Below are 18,463 nucleotides of genomic sequence, written 5' to 3' on the forward strand. Positions count from 1 at the left end.
TTCAGTGAGTCCCAAATCCAGCACAGAATGTCCCGGTGAAGTCCACAAAGATTTTCCAAGGCATGTCATGTCATGGTCTAGATGTCCCCAACTTCGGTTGCTGTTGTCGGACGCCAGAACCCATCAGCCCCAGCTTGCAAGGTCCATCAGGGCCAATGAAAGTTATAATATAAAACATTTGGAAGGCACTGGGTTGGCGGAAGCTGATGCAGGCATGCTAAAACATTCACAACAAGACTCATTTAACATGTGAACATACAACTACCTCTGCCTCAAATCAGCTAATGTTGACTTCAACTTAGTAATAACCGTCTTGTGAAAGAGGTTCTCATCACATCATCCTAGGCACGTGAAAAGAAAGATGGTGTGTGACCCACTGATCTCTACGGGATTTTTCCCATACCATTTTGTTTAGAAAACATTCCAGCCAAAGGTATTTCAACACTATACCCCCCAAAAAATAGCAAACCCACACATAAACTATGAACAAGTAACACGAACATTGTAAATGTACAGCATGGTTTTGACCTAAGTACATCAGGTCTCAGAACAGTTTCCTCCTCCCTCAAATGGATTGCCAACATGCAAAGCATAAATTATCCCTGTTCTTCCTATTGGGAGATGAAACTGGAAGGATTGGTGTTAATGAAATACCGTAAGATAAATTTATTTAAGAAGAAAAGGCGATCAGGCCATCTAAAAGAAAATTATATGCATCTGAGATCACCTTTTAAGCCAGGGTTTCCACAAACCACGTGTCAAGGCATGTGAAGCAAGCTACGCTGGATTTTGCAATCATAGTTTAAACCACCCCATTGGCTACATCCACAACTCTTCACCCTTTAGAGCAGGGAATCCCCGAGTTGCATAAATTCTCCTCCTTTCTGCCACTGTAATAGCAATTACATCATTCCATGGGAGGGAACAAGAGTGCACCAGGATTCCCTAATGCAGGCTGTGTTAAATCTGACAAGCATCAAGGAATCCCAGAAAGTAGAATTGCATCCCATAAGCCGGAGATGGAGGAACCTGTGACCCTCCAGATGTTGCTGTACTACAGCTCAATTCATCCTTCAGCCCTGCCATGCTGGCCCAGGATGATAGGAGCTGAAGTCCAACAACATCTGGAGGGCCAGAGGTTCCCCATCTCTGCCCCAAGTGTGGCTGACTAGGAAAGAGGAGGATGAGAAACCAGGGGGAAGTGTTAACTGGCTTACCCACAGCTGCAAGTTCTGGAAACTGGTTGAAAATAAATAAGGGATTAATAAAAATTTAACTATAAAGTGGCAAAATGTTAAGTTGCAAAATTGTAAGGTAAACCTGCAGCAGTCCTGTATTTTTAAAAGGCCAGTTCATTTTTTATTTAGAATTCCATGCATTAATAATTAATTCCGTGCATTAATCACTCTCACTCCTCCTAATTTAGAGATATCTATGATGTATACACCTCTCTGGTTTTTAATTTAAAGTAAATGTCAGAAATTTGGTGAAAGTTGGCACTTACCAGCAATTTGAAGAAGCAGTACAGAAACGTCAAAGAAAATATCTGAACTTTTACCAATAAATTGCAAAGCCAATCTCCATCATGTACAGCACCATAGATATAAAACTTCAGAAATAAGTTATGTTGAAAAAAATTCAGCTCTGTAATTTCCTGCTGGGATTTGTATACTCTCACCAACCAATGTCAACATTCAACAAGTTTCTGACATTTGCAGTAACATACAAGGCATTGTCCTTACCAGACTTGAGTGAATGTGCCCTTTATTTTCATGAAAAGTAATAAAAAACTTACAGAAGTCATATATGCACATATATATAGGTATACTCAAAGTAAAGTGAATGTGGAATGTCCATAAAAATAATGGCAATTGTATATGTTCAGATAAAGCCAAGCGGAAATAGCAAGGGATTTAAATACACATTAATATTAATATTCTTGAACAAGGGATTTATGAACACATTAATATTAATTTACATGGTGTATTAATGTTACTGGAAGGGTGGACCAAGGGCAATCAATGGTCAGTCAATGCACATAGTCTTCTTTTGTACAGAATTCCTGGAGAGGCAATGCATATTAGCCTGTCAATGTAATCAATCAATGTAAACATCTGTAATCAATTCACATTTTCTGGCATCGCATATTGCCCAGGTAAACTGCAAAATCCCCTGTTGGTGCTGTTAATTCATACACGTTACCTGCTCCTTTACGGGATTTCATACAATCCCCAAACCTGCCAACTTGCATTAACAGACTGTATTTCAGCGAACGCCCAAAACTGCTGCGTTTCATGGATGTCTCGAAAAAAAGAGACGTTCCCCCAACTTCTTGGACATATGCCAGTGAATGCTGTCAGCCGCATTCAGGAGACAGTTAAACTTCAGAGGTCTGTCTCTTGAGTTTTTAAGCATTCATGGAACTTGCCTGAGATTGACAGCATTCACCACATTCCAGACACTCAATGTAACATTTCATTCCTTCTGTTTCTGATGTCCAGGCTGTGAGTGCCGGCGCTCATGTAGCCAAAATGGTACCACCCACACGCAAGAGGGAGGAATAAGCAGGGGAAAACAATCCTCAAGACAACTCAAAAAAAACCCAACACCTACACCACAACAACAACAACAGCCCAATGAGAACCGAGCATGCTCATTAGCCACAGAACGCAATTGATTGTTGTTTGGGGGGGTAGGGATGTAAACCAGAAAACTGGGGTGACTGGAATGAAGAGTCTATTATCCTGAACTTCAAACTGCACCGTTGTGTTGAACATTTACATCTCCAAAATGTCCATTGACAAAAGCTGTATGACTACATTAGTCTCACTAAACCAGCGATAGTAGCTTTGCCATCCATACAGGCAGAAAACAAAACTTTCTCTTAAACAATGGAATAAACATCCTGATGGGGTAGGACTCGTTTGCCGAGCTTTATCCATCTCCCCCCTCCCTACTGAGTTTCTACCTTTTTTTTTAATGTGAGGACCCCCCCCCCCCACTGTCCCACAACAGCAGCAATACTTCCCCAATAGGTTGACAGAAGACGGTAATTCATTTAAATTATGCAACTCTATTCCCAATTGCTGGCTGGTCCACTGGCTCGTCTTATGGCAGTTGCCCTCGGTTGGGGACAAGGAAAAATATTCAGCAACTTTCGTGTTGGAAGTTGCTGGGTAGAGGGGAGGTTAATGAAGAAAAGCCAACAGAATGTGGATGTCAAAAGCCTGATCAAAGTGACCGAGGAAGCCAAAAGGATTTCTTTCTTAAGCATTGGGGGGCCAGGCAGACCCACCCCCCATCTCAACATATTGCTCGTATTGCCGGACACATTTCAGCATTTGGCTCGTATGCATTTCGTGACAAGCTGGAAACAGACTGGCGCAAGAGTCTAGCTACAGCAGACAGATCTCTGGTTTTTCCAGACAGATCATCAGCAAGAAAACAAGCAAGCTCATAGCACCGGAGGCACGAAGGAAGCAAAGCTGAATGAATTCTGATTTCTTCGCCTTAAACCCAAAGCAGCAAACTGGCATTAAACAGGAGCCTCCAGGGTCTCATCCGTGGCCTACTGGGACCTTTACGAAAGAGAACAGCCCCCCTTAAAACAGAAAAAAAGCCACACACACACACACCAAGCTAGCCTGTTATTCTGCCGGTGCAAGAGTCAAACCCAAACTACAAACCGTCACACGGAGAAGGTCACTACGCTGTGAAAACATTAACGGCATGCTTCTCCAATTAAGCCGCGCAGACACAATAAAAAATAAATCCCGCACAACCACCTGTAATGATATGCCTGTTCGAGCAGCAATTTCTAAAGTACCAAGCAACACAAAAGGTAGACATTTTCTGCAGCTGGTTTGGTTTGTTAAAGGGGGGAAAAAAAGAAAGAAGGAAGGAAGGAAGGAAAAGAAAGAAAGATGCACAGTCGTTCCAGGATTGCCGTCTCGTCTCCTCTTACCTTCACGTTAGTCCGGAGTGCACAGTAACATGCAAAAAACATTGCAGTAAGCAAGGAGCATATGGACCAGGACGCAGCTCCTCTGCTCTGCACAAACCACACACACAACCACACTAACACACACACACGCAATCCTCAGCATGTGCTACTAAGAAGCATTCGTTCTCTCTGTCAGTTTCAAATGCATTGATCTCTGGGCTTCCCCCCCCCTTTTTTTTTTTTTGCTCCCCGCTGACTACAGGAAAGACATGTCTTGAAGGCACTGAATGAAAGCTACACGTCTCCTCTTCCCTGCCTCTACAGAGCATCATGCCCAGCAAAGGCAATTAGGAGAGATTTCGGCAGCTGCAACTTGAGAAAGAGACCTCAGTTGCTTTGCATCCCAGCATTTTAAAAAACCGGTGAAAAAGAAACCAGGAGTGAAGCGATGCCGCGGGGGGGGGGGGAGGTTGGAAGAGGAGGAGGTGGAGGAAGAAAAAAGAAGAATCTTGCCCAGGGAGGGTGGGGGGAAAGGTGAGGATTTAAAATTGTAACCAGCCGAGTCGCTTATACTTCCAAACGTCTTTGAGGTTTTGTTTGTTTTGAAGTGTTTCACAAATGCAATCAGTGTTAGATGTTGGGGTGGGGAGAGAGAGACAATAGGGACCTCCTTTCTATTCTGAGGTTGCAGTCTGCAATGTTTCCGTCTCGCCTTCCTCAAGATGCAGCGGCAACGTCATCATCACCCATGACAGATTCAACATGTTCTACTTACAAATGCAGCGTCTGATTAGGGACAGCGCCGGGCTGACTTAAGAATGCTTCTCCGGACACACAAGTTCACTCCCTCTCCCCCCCCCCGCCCCACCCGGTGCTAATCTGTTTTGAAAACAGGGGAAGGAAGAGTAGGTCCCAACCTATTTGCTCCCTCTCCTCCAGCAAGATGAGCAGAAAGGCTGGTTATGAAATACTGGTGGGGGTTGTCGTGGAGGAAGCGATTCCAAGATAGCTCACTGACACTGATGGCTTTTAAACGGTGGAGGCACTTTATACGCCTCAAGAAATGATGGGGGAAGCTGTGAACATGCCGAATTCAGGGCTGGGTTATACTCTCGCGTTCTGGCACCCGCAATTCTGAATAGGTCAAGTCCAAATATACGCCAGTAAATTAATGCCACAGCCCAACAAAGAGGCAAAAACCTCCATTCACAAGTATGCGCAGCAGCCTAGTTCTCATTGAGTTAGTAAATCTGTTGAGTGGGCTCTACCACTTCTGACCATCAGTGGGAGCTCATGATTTAGTGTTCAGCCTTGCATTTAAAAAAAAAACAACCTACAACCCAACTGCATATTGACAATCAGGGTGTCAGATTTCCTGATATGAGGCAACCCAATGTGCAGGAAATCATTTTGGAAATAAGGAGCATTCAGTCACATGAGCACCCAGCTAGAAACAAATGGTACCTCCCATACTAGGGATAGGTGAATCAATCAATTTGAGTTTCACTCAGTTTCTCATTTTGCCTCTGTTAAATTTCTGCGCCAGATTGTGATTTAAGAACAATAACAATAAAATAGTCCTCGTGAAAATTTATCAGCATTGCATTGCAAATTTCTCCCAATTTACACGTTTGCATGCAATTTTGTGCCACGCACACATTTTGGCAAAGCAAATTCCCTAATACAATGCATTTTGAAAACTATTTTCACGGGTATATGCATTTTTATGTCCAGTATATGACTTGGTTGGAGAAACGCACAGCAGAATTTGAAGGAGTGTGCATTTCAAAGGACTGCTGCGTTTTGGTGCATGTACTGTTTTAGCTGTTCGAAAGCACATCAAAGTGCAAGTAGATAAATAGGTACTGCTCCAGCGGGAAGGTAAACGGCGTTTCCATGCGCTGCTCTAGTTAGCCAGAAGTGGCTTAGTCATGCTGGCCACATGACCTGGAAGCTGTACGCCGGCTCCCTCAGCCAATAAAGCGAGGTGAGCACCGCAACCCCAGAGTTGTCCGCGACTGGACCTAATGGTCATGGGTCCCTTTACCTTTACTGTTTTGGAAAGTGAATGTTGGACAGGGTCACCTTTGAATGCGAACTGAATTGAATTTCTCCCCCATCCCTAGCCCAGACACAGGCTTAACAATTCAGTGAGAAGTAGGCCAGGGTAGCTCAGTTGGTAAAGCATGAGACTCTTAATCTCAAGGTCGTGGGTTTGAGCCCCATGTTAGGCAAAAAAAATCCTGTATTGAATGGGGTTCCTTCTAGATCTATAATGCTATGATTCTATGAAACAGAAAACTCCAATGGACCCCGCTGCTGCCACTCTCATGTCAGCCACTACAGTTTCTTGCACAGGGAAAATAATTCATCCAAAGTCCAGTGCAATATACCCTCTGCACACGGCAGAACAACTCCTTATAGATAGTCAGAAACTACTAATATGCACAGTGGATTTTGCAGCTGTCTTCAGAAATTAAGCTGGGGAAGGGGGTTGGGGAATGATTTCTTACCATCCCACTGCAGCACATATTTCAAGAAAATTAAAGTGGTAATGTTTGGCTCCAGCCTTCCCTATCAGCACCCAGCAAATTGTGTAGGATAAGCATTATATCTGCCAGTGGCTTTTAGGATTTCTTTAAAATGAGGAGCTTTTGCACCAACCTCTGCAAATTCATAAGAAGAGGCAAGAAAGCTGAGGAAGGGAAAGTCAGTCTGTCTGTCTGTCTGTCTGTCTGTCTGTCTGTCTGTCTGTCTGTAAAGGAATAGAAAAGTAACCAGCAAGGGGAAAGGCAGAAGGAAGAAGGAGGAGAAATAAGAACAGCCACCTTCTCCCCCCCCCCCCCCCGATGATTTTTCCACTCAGAAAATGTCAGTCCCAAAGGAGGAACTATTCTTAGCCCAGCATTGGTCGTGCATTTTTAACAGGGATGGGTAAACAAATCGTGTTTAAAGCTAGCAAGTTGCCTATACTGTACATTGTAGCAACTACTTAATATGTACTGCTGTCTTTCATTGGGGGGGGGGGGAAATCCAGGTGGGTGCTAATCAGAAGCTCTTACAAGCTTGAATGGAGAGCCTGAATTCTCACTTCTTCTTCTTACAACTTTTAGCAAGTAAAGGATTGGTGGTCACTGCAGCCCTTTTGTTGATGTTCCTGGGCTTTTAATGTTGCTAGTGGTCACCCACTGCAGGAAGCAGGCTGGTGGACCCTTGGTAAAACTGCCCTCACTTGCTCTCAGTCTCTGCTCTCGTTACCATTTATTATCTACATGAAACCACTGGCAGTAGCCCTCTGACACTTCAGCCCATTAATATGTAGATGACAGGCATCCCCATCTCTCCTTTCCATCTTCTAATTCTGGGGAGGCTCTGGAAATCCCGAGATGATGTCTGAAGACAATTTTAGATTGGATGAGGGCAAACAAATCATGGTCACATGCAGTGCTGGCCCACCCGCGAGGCAGACTGAAGTAGCTGCCTCAGGCAGCTGAATTCCACAGGGTGGCACCCTGTGGGTGCCCCTGCTTGCCACAAGCCACATCAGCCATAGGACCCTGGTAAGCAAGGCTTTTGTGAGGGGTGGCACCTTCCCTCAGGTGGGGAAATGGAGTGGGCCACCCCTGGTCACCCAAACTCCATGTTCATGCATTCAGACAGCATGGGGGGAAGTCTATGCACATCCTGATTAGGGGTGGCAGAGGTGGCTTTAGGGTAGCGCAACTGGTTTGGCTGCACTGCAGGGGGTGCCACAAAAATGCTGTAGAACAGAGTGCAAGATGCAGGGGGCGCCGAATTTTAGTGTCGCACAGGGCATCACTGAAATTTATAATAATAATAATTTATTATTTATACCCCACCCATCTGGCTGGGTCTCCCCAGCCACTCTGGGCAGCTTCCAACAAGTATTAAAATACAGTGGTCTGTTAAACATTAAAAGCTTCCCTAAACAGGGCTGCCTTCAGATGTCTTCTAAAAGTCTGGTAGTTGTTCTTTTTTTTGACATCTGGTGGGAGGGCGTTCCACAGGGAGGGTGCCACTACTGAGAAGGTCCTCTGCCTGGTTCCCCGTAACTTGGCTTCTCACAGTGAGGGAACCGCCAGCCAGAAGGCCCTCGGCGCTGGACCTCAGTGTCCGGGCTGAATGATGGGGATGGAGACTCTCCTTCAGGTATACTGGACTGAGGCCATTTAGGGCTTTAAAGGTCAGCGCCTTTAAATTTAAGAGACCAAACTCGGCCACTGTCAATTTCCGTTTCTCATTTTTTTCAATCCTTAAGCCAAGTTCTCCACATCCCCACATCAGTTTGCAACTCTAAAAAACATCCCCATTAAAATTAATCAGCATTTTAGTGCCCATTTCTCCTTTTGCTGTTTTCCTAACACAATGCATTTTTCTATGTTATCTTCACTAATACACAAATGCATATGAACGTTTTGCCATAGCGTACATATTACTTGGTGGGATAACTGCATTGCAAAATTCAAACAAGTGCAAACTTCAAAGGAGGACTGTGTTTTTTGCTTGCTTAAATGTTTTCATTAAGCATTACAAACAACAAATACAGCCACACCAAGTTATGCTGCCTGGGGCTGGTGGTAACTGTAGACCAAAGTACCCAGTAAGCAGCCAGTTGGGAAAGTCTGTAATAGGAAGAAGCAGAGGCTGCCACAGGGGTTGGAGGAGCACTTAGGAAATAGCAGCCTAGCTGTCTTTGCTGGGAGACACAAAGAAGTTCAAAGAAAAAAGTTAACAGTCACACAATCATGAACAATTTACCCCTATCAAAGTGCTAGTCCCAATTGCAAAAAAGAGAGAGAAAGGTAAATATTTTGGGCAGGCCTAAATGACACCAAATGTGGTGTTTTGGCAGAAAGTTTTTGAGTGGGTTGTTGGTTTTTTAGACCTTTTCAACATCGCTTCCAGCTAGTTGTCCGAAAAATACAAGTCTGATGCAGTAAAGATGCAAGAAAATAACAGAGAGCCCTAATATATCTCAGGTCTAAAGAAGGAAAGCGTCACACAAAGATAGAGAAGGGGTTCTCGAGGAAATGACTTCACTATGACAGAGCAGCGGCTTCGAGAAAACAGTTGTTCTGGCTGATGCTGCCAACTGTTCCATTAAGAAACAAACAAATCATGTCCTAGAAAATTCTTAGTCAAGAAATCTCAGAGATCTGATTGAGGTATGCAAGGCGCCGTATAGTTCTATGCTGTTGTTTTATGGGGGGGAAATTATTGCTTTTGCAAGTCAAAACTCAAACTGCATTCATTCTTCTTTGAAGGTTGGATGGAACAACTATGTTACTCTCACATTTGTGCAATAGATCCAATTCAAGCAGTGCAATAGTCCACTGTTTCCAGATACACACACATACACACACACACACACACACACACACACATCCCTCATCCAGGCAAGCCAAAGGCATTGTCACAGTTCAAGAGCACATTCCAACCAGACAAAAACAACTGAGAAGGGTGCATATGGGGTGAGGCCTAGGGAGAGTCCCCAAGGGCCAAGCAGAAGGGATTGGGGGCCGCATTTCGAGATCTAATTCCTGGCATGGTGAATGGTAAGTTATTGCAGAGCCTGTGTGGTGCAGGGCTCAGAGTTGATGCAGTAGAAAATGAAAGAGAGAGGTCTAGGAGCCAGTCGTGGCTCAGTAGGTAGAGTGTCCTTGGGCTGCTCCAAGCCAGTCCACTCTCTCCCAGATTCACCACAGGAGTGTGGCAAGGATAAAACAGGTGTTTGCAGGTGGGAAGCAATGGGTCCTGCCCTGAGCTCCTTGGAGAAAGAGTGGGATAAAAATATAATATTATATTATAAAAATACAGTAAATGGTCTTCCATGCATGATGATGGCCCCAGCAGATGCAGCCAAAGAACACTCAGGAATAAAACACTCAGGACTAAAATACAGTATATGAAAAGACACGACAACCTCCCGCACCTGTACAGTGGTACAGTGGCATTTTTTTCTAAAAAAAATTCTCTAGATGCAAAATAGCCATACCATAAAACAGCTTCTGAACACAAAACAAGGATGGCGAATACAGCTTAGCAGCCTAATACTGGCAGGCACTTTCAGTTGCCAAACATCAAGATAAACAAACTTCTAAACAGGATAATGTTCAATACACATTGTGAATAATTCAGCAGCCTTAAACAGTCTATTGCAGGTGAACACCACTTTCAGTTGCCAAATGTGCTTTGACCATGCACCCTACTTCAGTGGTACATTTTGACATGTAAAATAGCTGCTTCAGAGAGGATCTGGGATGGCAAAGTCTCCCAAAGTCTCCTACAGCAAGACTTTCCCCTGGCAAGTTGCATCTATAATGTGGTTGATCACATATATATTTTGTTCAAAAACAAGGGGGAAACATAAATGAGCTTCAAATATAAAATTATTTTATAGCTTTCATTTTAAGAGCATATGCTCTGATATAAGCAAGCCCCCTCCTGCCAACCTAGCAGTTTGAAAGCACGTCAAAGTCCAAGTAGATAAGAAGGTACCGCTCTGGGGGGAAGGTAAATGGCATTTCCGTGCACTGCTCTGGTTCGCCAGAAGCGGCTTAGTCATGCTGGCCACATGACCCGGAAGCTGTATGCCGGCTCCCTCGGCCAATAAAGCAAGATGAGTGCCGCAACCCCAGAGTCGGCCATGACTGGACCTAATGGTCAGGGGTCCCTTTACCTTTTAAGCAAGGCCCATAATTTTGCCTGAGCTAAAACAAAATGAAAAGGGCATATAATAAAGTTTTAACTACCATAGAGGGCCTCCTGCATCACTTCAAGTGGTCTGTTCCATATGACACAGGAAACTAACCCTTACTGTGGTTGCCCGAACCTTTTGGAAGCGCCCCCCCCCCTTCATTACATATAAGACAAGTTCCATTTCTAAGGTCTTTTCAGCATCCACTGAATACCTTGATTTTGCAAGAAGTCTTTTACATGGATATTGCTATCCAAGTCAGTATCTGCACTGTATCTGAAATACAGTGGACGCTCGGTTGCGAACGTGATCCGTGCAGGAGGCACGTTCGCAACCCACAGGGTTCGCAACCCGCAGTGGCGCATCTGCGCACATGTGGATTGCAATTCAGCATTTCTGCGCATGTGCAAAGCACGATTTAGCGCTTCTGCACATGCACGGCCGTTCTAGTACTTCCAGGTTTCAGCACATCCGTAACCAGAGAAAACACAACCTGAAGCGTCTGTAACCTGAGGTGTGACTGTAGTTACCTATATGGAATTGATCTACACGTTGTTGTTGTTGTTGAAATTTGTATAGCACCCTTCATGTGAAGATCACAGGGTGGTTTACAGCACAAAAATACAAAATGAGGACGCTTAATAACAAACAAAACAATACCCCCTCCATCGTTTAGAAGGCCATATATTGTTTAATTAGTCAAAGGCTTAGGAGAAGAGGAATGTTTTTGCCTGGTGCCTAAATCTATGTATCTCTGTGTTTTTATGTTTTATGTTTTTATGTTTGTACATATTTTATGGGCTAATAGCCGTAAATAAATAAATAAATAAATAAATAAATAAATACATACATATGTAACAAAACCGCCAGGTGAGCCTCCCTGGCAGAGCATTCCACAAGTGGGGAGCCACCACAGAAAAGGCCTGTTCTCCTGCTGCCACCCTCTGGACCTCCCTCAGAGGGGGCACACGAAGAAGGGGCTCGGGCGATGATCGCAGGGTGACTTGGTTCATATGGGGAGACGTGGCCCTGGGGTATTTCGGTCCTGAGCCATTTAAGCCTTAACAGGTCAAAGCCAACACTTTGAATTGACCCTTGAAACTAATTGGCAGTCAGTGCAGTCAGGCTAGGAATGATGTTATATAAGAGTGATATAAGACTCTTAATCTCAGGGTTGTGGGTTTTGAGCCCTAAATTGGGCAAAAGATTCCTGCATTGCAGGGGTTTGGACTAGATTATTTCTATGATTCCTTCCGACTCTACAATCCTATCATTCTAGTCACACAATACAAAACTAGTGAGCTGCATTAGGCTTGAGGGAATGATAAGTTACACACGCCTGTCCCACATAGAATATAAACACCTTTGTTATCCATATCTTTGCCCAACATCCATGGAAATCCAACCGGAAGCCACATTTAGTATTTTCCAGGGATTCTAGACTATGGCTGGATCTCTCAGGATATGCATAGAAATGAAGAATATATCTGAATTCCCTGCAGGACAACGAAAGTTCCTCAAACTTAAATGTTAAGGCAGACTATTCAGAAAGCAGTTTTATTTTTAAGGCATCACTGTCTTCCTGTTCCTGCCCCGAAGAAGAGCCATACTTTCAAAAGAACCAGAGTCACCCTGACCATGATCACACGTGGTTCATTATTTTGACTGCCTCCGGCAGATTAGAGTCCACCGCAGGGACCGGATCTGCTACGCTTGCTGGAAATAGCAAAGCAACAGAAAGCCCTCAGGGCTTATTCCTTTTCTGGACCTAAGAGAAGGACTGAGCTTCTCTGTAGAGAACATGTCACTACTAAACAATAAAAAAACCCCTATGTTAGGTATAAACCAAACTGGAGGGAGAAGAGGAAATTTTAAAAACCTTTAAACCTGCAAAGGAAAACAAAGAATTTATTTATGTATGCTACAACAGCGGCAAGAGTCTTGATAGCACAGGGATGGAAGAATGAGGAAATCCCAACGAAAGAACAGTGGCATGAGAACTTGATGAATTATGCAGAACTGGCCAAATTGACCTACAAATTGCAAGACAAGGACAACTGTGACTTCCAGGAGGAATGGGAACTTTTTGCAAACTATTTAAAAAGACAACAAAATGAACTGGACTTTTTGGCAGGTTTTGAATAAACACACACAAATTTATTGGTTGATAACATGATAGATGTGTAAGGATATGTACAATTTTATAATATGCAGAGAAAATATGTGAAGAGAAATCAGGGGGAGGAGCTGAGGGAAGTCCTTGTGGGGGGAAAATAATGTATGTGATTATATGGTCTGATAATTTGTTATGTGGAAATTGATCAATAAAAAATATTTTTTTAAAGAAAACCTTTAAACGCACACCCCTCGCAGAAATACACCTGCAGGTTAACACGGGACTGCAGAAGACTGCAGTATGAAGATTAGAAATAAACATCAGGTCTGTAGCAAATGGTCACTTGCACAGATGGAAATGTGAAATGTGGGGGGAGGGAAGAAGGTGGATTGGAGGTGAAAAGATTTTACAAACACCCACTTCCTGCAACAGACTTCTTTCCAGGACTAGCCATAACTGCATTGGGCTAGATCAGTGTTTCCCAAACTTGGGTCTCCAGCTGTTTTTGGACTACAACTCCCATTGTCCCTAGCTAGCAAGACCAGCTGTCAGGGATGATGGGAATTGTAGTCCAAAAACAGCTGGAGACCCAAGTTTGGGAAACACTGGGCTACTATAAAAACCAATGTCCTGAATTGCTATAAGCAGTGCTTTTTTCCGGGGGGACGCAGGGGTATGCATACCCCTAAACATTTTGTGAATCTAATAGAAGAAGAAACTAAAAACAATTTAAAAATTAGTGTCTTCTCTAGCACGGTGAATCGTCAGTTCCGTTGCTACCCCTGAAGCAGCCTCATTTCCTGTCATGGTGTTTCCTGAGTCTCAGATGGAATGAGAGTACCCCTAAACAATTTTTTTAGAAAAAAAGCACTGGCCATAAGGCAACTTCACAGTACCTACACGTATTTTTAATTTTATAATCTTATTAACTGCATGGTAGATGTCATGTCTGGATACTTGAAAAGCAGCTTTCACCAACCTGGCACCCTCCAGATGTTTCGAACCGCAACTCACTTCTGCCCCAGTCAGGGCAGATGTTGCAGTGCAAAGTATCTGGCCTTTGTTAAGGATGCTGATTCGATGTGAACCACTCCAAGTCGAGCACTTCCTTAATTCTCCCATTGAAGCCAATATTGACTTAAAAGGTAACTTTGACTGTATCATGCTGGTTCTGCAGAACTTAATAATAATAATAATAATAATAATAATAATAATAACAACTGTGATGGTGTGTTATGATTCTCAATGGCAATATTTGTTAGCTGTTGTGACTCTTATCTGGTGACACAGACATAATTTCTTCATTGTTCTCTTCATCTGTTCAGCTGCTAAGATGATCATATGTGTCCCATCTGGATACTGCTCTTCCCCAAGTCAGTTGACTGCCAGCTAATTATCACTCTGTGCCATAGGGACACAGGAAGTTGCCTGTCATACCTCTTATTTACCTTGATATTACCTTGATAATATGCTGTTCTGTGCAAGGCCTTGAGCCCTCCTACCCAAATCCCTGGTAAGTGCTTGACTGGGAAGGAGACAAGAGGACTCTAGGACTCTACCAGAACCCTCACGCCTCCTTTCCAAAGCCAGGCAAGCCCTCACCTGGCTTTGAGAAGGTGCCCTTCTTGGCTGCAAACCCAGTGTGACCACACTGCTTGCATTGCCTTAAATCTGTCCCTGCACCTAGCTCAGTATTGTACAGACTGAATAGGACTGGCTCTCCAGGGTTTGAGGCCAGGGTTTCCCAGCCTACCTGGGGATTGAACCTGGGACCTTCTGCATGTGAGGCAGATACAATACCATTGAGCTATGGCCCTTCTCTGCCTTCCAGCCACGCTGGGAAGTAGGAATGAATGAATTAGTCTATTACTCGTATGTTTGTCCGTAAGTCTATCGCATCCCGTTTCCACATCAGGTTTCTAAAACACTCCGTCTCTCAAAATGAGCATTTTTAACGCATGTTATGATGTTTATTTATTAAGTCGAGAACTGCGCTAGAACAACTGGGATGTGTTAAAGTTGTCAGATAGCTAAGTTTCATTCCACTCATTAGTCCCAGAGGTGCAGGTCAGAGCAATTCAACATGGAACGCACAGAGATCAAACAGCCAAGAATCCTGAATGACAAATTGAAAATATCTCCCTGTTGACTCTTTGGTGAATGTTTACACTTCACTGTAATGTTGATTCCTCCTAAGTGCTTCTCCAGCACTCTCTCAAAAGGAAGAAGACTGATGGCTCCTGAAGATGTCTTTTTCAAATTTCTCTTGGTCTTGCAGTACAAACATTTTGCTCAGCACCAGAAAACTCACTTCACCTTGCACTCTCCAATACCCAGATGAATTCTCCAATAACAGATGTTTTTGTTGTACATAAGTGTTGGTGTCTCCAAGCTCAAACAACGATCAAAGAATTCAACATTGTCGTGTAAGGTTTAACCTTCCCATTTCTGATGACAGCAGATGTATAATCACATCCAGGGAACAAGCGGAAAGCAGGAAATGGAGACCACATTTTAGTGATGGATTGCATTTTTCTCCTGCCTGCGTCTAACATGGTTTAAGAAAACATTTTTTTTCCTTTTATTATTTCATTTGTATGCCATCCTTCCTCAGTGGTATACAGGATGGGTGGGATTCACTTAACCAACCCCATCAACAGAAATTCTATGCAAGTACTCCCAATTGCACAATTAGGCTCACCCCTTCTCCCTCTGTGCCCCCCAAAATTGTCTTGGGGGTTGGGAGAGCCCCCACCCCCTGAACAGCACATGGGGGTGTGTCGGTCCATCTGTTAAGCTGACATGATGGTACAGACAGAACAATTGGAAGAGTGTGATGTTAGATTCCACCCCATGAAAATGCAATAAATATATAACACAATAACACAATATCCTGACAATGAGAGGGAGTCCTTGTTAGAGTTTCATGGGGATTTGAACTAGATATCTCCGGTCCTGTTCTGACCCATTAACTACTATACTGCACTCTGCTTCACCAACTGTTTTTTCTGACTTTAGCAAACTGGATAGCATCTAGCTATACAAATGAAGTTCAGCGGCCGCATGATAGGACCAGGTGCTTCTCATGCCCAAAGAATCTCACTGAAACAGATTTGAAATGATGCAATGTTGATGTCATTGTCATTTGGTTTTCGCCATTCTAGTCCTGCTATGAAGTACACTCCAGAGTGATAGCCACAAACAGAATAGTAGCAAAAATGTAATGAAGTATTCTATGTCATAGGAATACTGAGCAAGGTCACGTTTAGAAGTATTGAACTTTCACCAGAGAGATCCACAAATCCTTGCTCACTGGGTGAGCTTGGCCCATCACTTAATCTCACCCTAATGTACCTCACAGGCTCGTTGTGAGAGGATGGAGATAGGGACCACAATACAGTGGTACCTCAGGTTACAGATGCTTCAGGTTACAGATGCTTCAGGTTACAGACTCCGCTAACCTGGAAGTAGTACCTCGGGTTAAGAACTTTGCTTCAGGATGAGAACAGAAATCGTACGGCGGCGGCAGCGGGAGGCCCCATTAGCTAAAGTGGTACCTCAGGTTAAGAACAGTTTCAGGTTAAGAATGGACCTCCAGAACGAATTAAGTTCTTAACCCAAGGTACCACTGTATTGATTTGTTACCAAACTGTAACTTCAAAAAAGAAACATGCTCTACTCAAGGCAACACCTACAAAATTTCCAAATGGTGGTGGAAAATGACAGCTTCCATGGAAGCAGGAAATACAGCAATAATTTGTTGCACTTCTAACATTTCCAGAGGAGTATGCAAGGCCGGCGCTACCATTCAGCAGAGTGAGGCAATTGCCTTAGGCTGCTTCTGCTAGACACTTCAAAAAACCTCAGTGTTCTCTGTGAACACTCGCACTCTGCCCTTTTCAGGGGGAGCGGCAGGATGTTCGTGAACTAGAACATCCCACTTGAATAAGAAATGGTCCAAATGTCAAAACTGGTGCTCCTTCAGCCTGCATTTGCGGGGCAGGTTTGTGCATGGACCAGATCATAATGAACAACCGCAACATGTTTTCAAATTCTATTGCTGCCTTCTGTAATATTTTCAGTGCTTCTTGAATAACATCTAGGCTCATCTGGGGACAACTCTCCATGCATGCTGTTGCCTGAATAGGTAGTTCATCACAAGTGACAAGCTCAATACATGGGTGTTTTACCCATTTCAGAGCATGTCATCATCCCAAGCGCATCAGTCAGGGATGGCCAGGGATGATGGGGTTTTTGAGGTGGCTCTGCTGAGAAATTGTTGTGTGTTGTATGGTGCTAGTCTTTCTCTTCTTCTACACACAAGTACAGAGTTACACTGGTAAAATAGGTCCCCAAACCCTAAATAGATAATCTAAGACAGAGGAAGGGAGGGAGGGAGGGAGGGAGGGAGGGAGGGAGGGAGGGAGGGAGGGAGGGAGGGAAATGCATCTCCATGTATTTAGAGCTTTGCTATAGTTGGGAATAAGGGATGCGGGTGGCGCTGTGGGTTAAACCACAGAGCCTAGGACTTGCTGATCAGAAGGTTGGTGGTTCAAATCCCCGCAATGGGGTAAGCTCCGTCCCTGCTCCTGCCAACCTAGCAGTTCGAACGCACGTCAAAGTGCAAGTAGATAAATAGGTACCACTCTGGCGGGAAGGTAAATAGTGTTTCCGTGCGCTGCTCTGGTTCGCCAGAAGCGGCTTAGTCATGCTGTACACCGGCTCCCTCAGCCAATAAAGCGAGATGAGCGCCGCAACCCCAGAGTCGGTCACGACTGGACCTAATGGTCAGGGGTCCCTTTACCTTTACCTTTTATAGTTGGGAATGAGGACCAAAGCCATAGCTCGTAGAACACATCAAACAAAAATATGTTTTAAGGAGGAATTTGAAAGACGGGAAATGGGACCATACATATGTTCAGGATGGGAGCTCTATGCATATCGGGTAGCAACTGAGAATTGGACACAACATACATATAAAGGAGCAGGAGGGCTCTGCGAACCTAAGGCTGCTCTGGACAAAGATTCATGTCTCCTACTTTACTGGGCACTAGAGACGGATGAACTGATCAGTTTCAGTTTGTCTCTGTTTCTGGTTTATCTGGTCTTTTTAGTTCAGTTGTCCACATTTCTGCATTAGCTTGCAAGTGGGGCGGGGGAACACTCATGAAAATTCATCAGCAAGTTAATGCAAATTTCTCCCAATAGACACATTTTTGTATGCAACTTTCTGTAATATACTCATGCATTTCCCTATGAAAATGCACATTTGTATGTTATTTTCACTAATGCATCTATTTTTATGCACTCTTTCCTCCAGGATGCGCATTATTGTACATATTGCTGGGTTGGAGAAAAGTTGCAAAATTCAAAGAAGTGTGTATTTTGAAAGATCACAGTGTTTCAATTTGCATACTATTTCAAGAAGTGCATATTGGGCAAGTTCATATTCAAATGAAAACCAAACTTAATTTCTCTCCCCATCCCTACTTGTTTCTAGCGCAAAAAGGGCTTCAATCCATATATTGCAATTTGCAGCAAAATACTATACATCTCTACCCAGAAGGAAGACCCTTCGAGTTCCATGAAATTAACGGAGTAACTGTATATAATTTTGCGATCTTAACCTAGTTGTGGATTAGACCAAGAGGTTTGCCCACCCCCACCCCTGCAAACTGTGAAGGAA

At 43.8% G+C, this 18,463-nt stretch overlaps 1 protein-coding gene and 1 non-coding gene across 17 annotated transcripts in view; one reads left to right on the forward strand and one right to left on the reverse strand.

Moving 5' to 3' along the window:
- DLG2 (discs large MAGUK scaffold protein 2) overlaps positions 1-18,463 on the reverse strand; it is an 891,570-nt gene that overhangs the window by 581,342 nt on the left and 291,765 nt on the right. Inside the window, exon 1 of one of the 16 annotated variants that reach the window (XM_053385495.1) lies at positions 3,965-4,346. The exons of 14 other annotated variants lie outside the window; for them this stretch is intronic. In XM_053385495.1, coding sequence (XP_053241470.1) covers positions 3,965-4,006 — 42 coding nt within the window. In that variant the 5' untranslated portion in view covers positions 4,007-4,346. Of the gene's footprint in view, positions 1-3,964; positions 4,347-18,463 lie in introns of those variants that run through there. One more of the 16 variants, XM_053385502.1, reaches the window with a different exon arrangement.
- On the forward strand, positions 6,105-6,177 carry TRNAK-CUU (transfer RNA lysine (anticodon CUU)). Its single transcript has one exon. It is a non-coding gene; the product is annotated as a tRNA-Lys (tRNA).

Source organism: Podarcis raffonei, chromosome 4 (genome assembly GCF_027172205.1).
Source record: "Podarcis raffonei isolate rPodRaf1 chromosome 4, rPodRaf1.pri, whole genome shotgun sequence".
Lineage (NCBI taxonomy): Eukaryota > Metazoa > Chordata > Lepidosauria > Squamata > Lacertidae > Podarcis > Podarcis raffonei.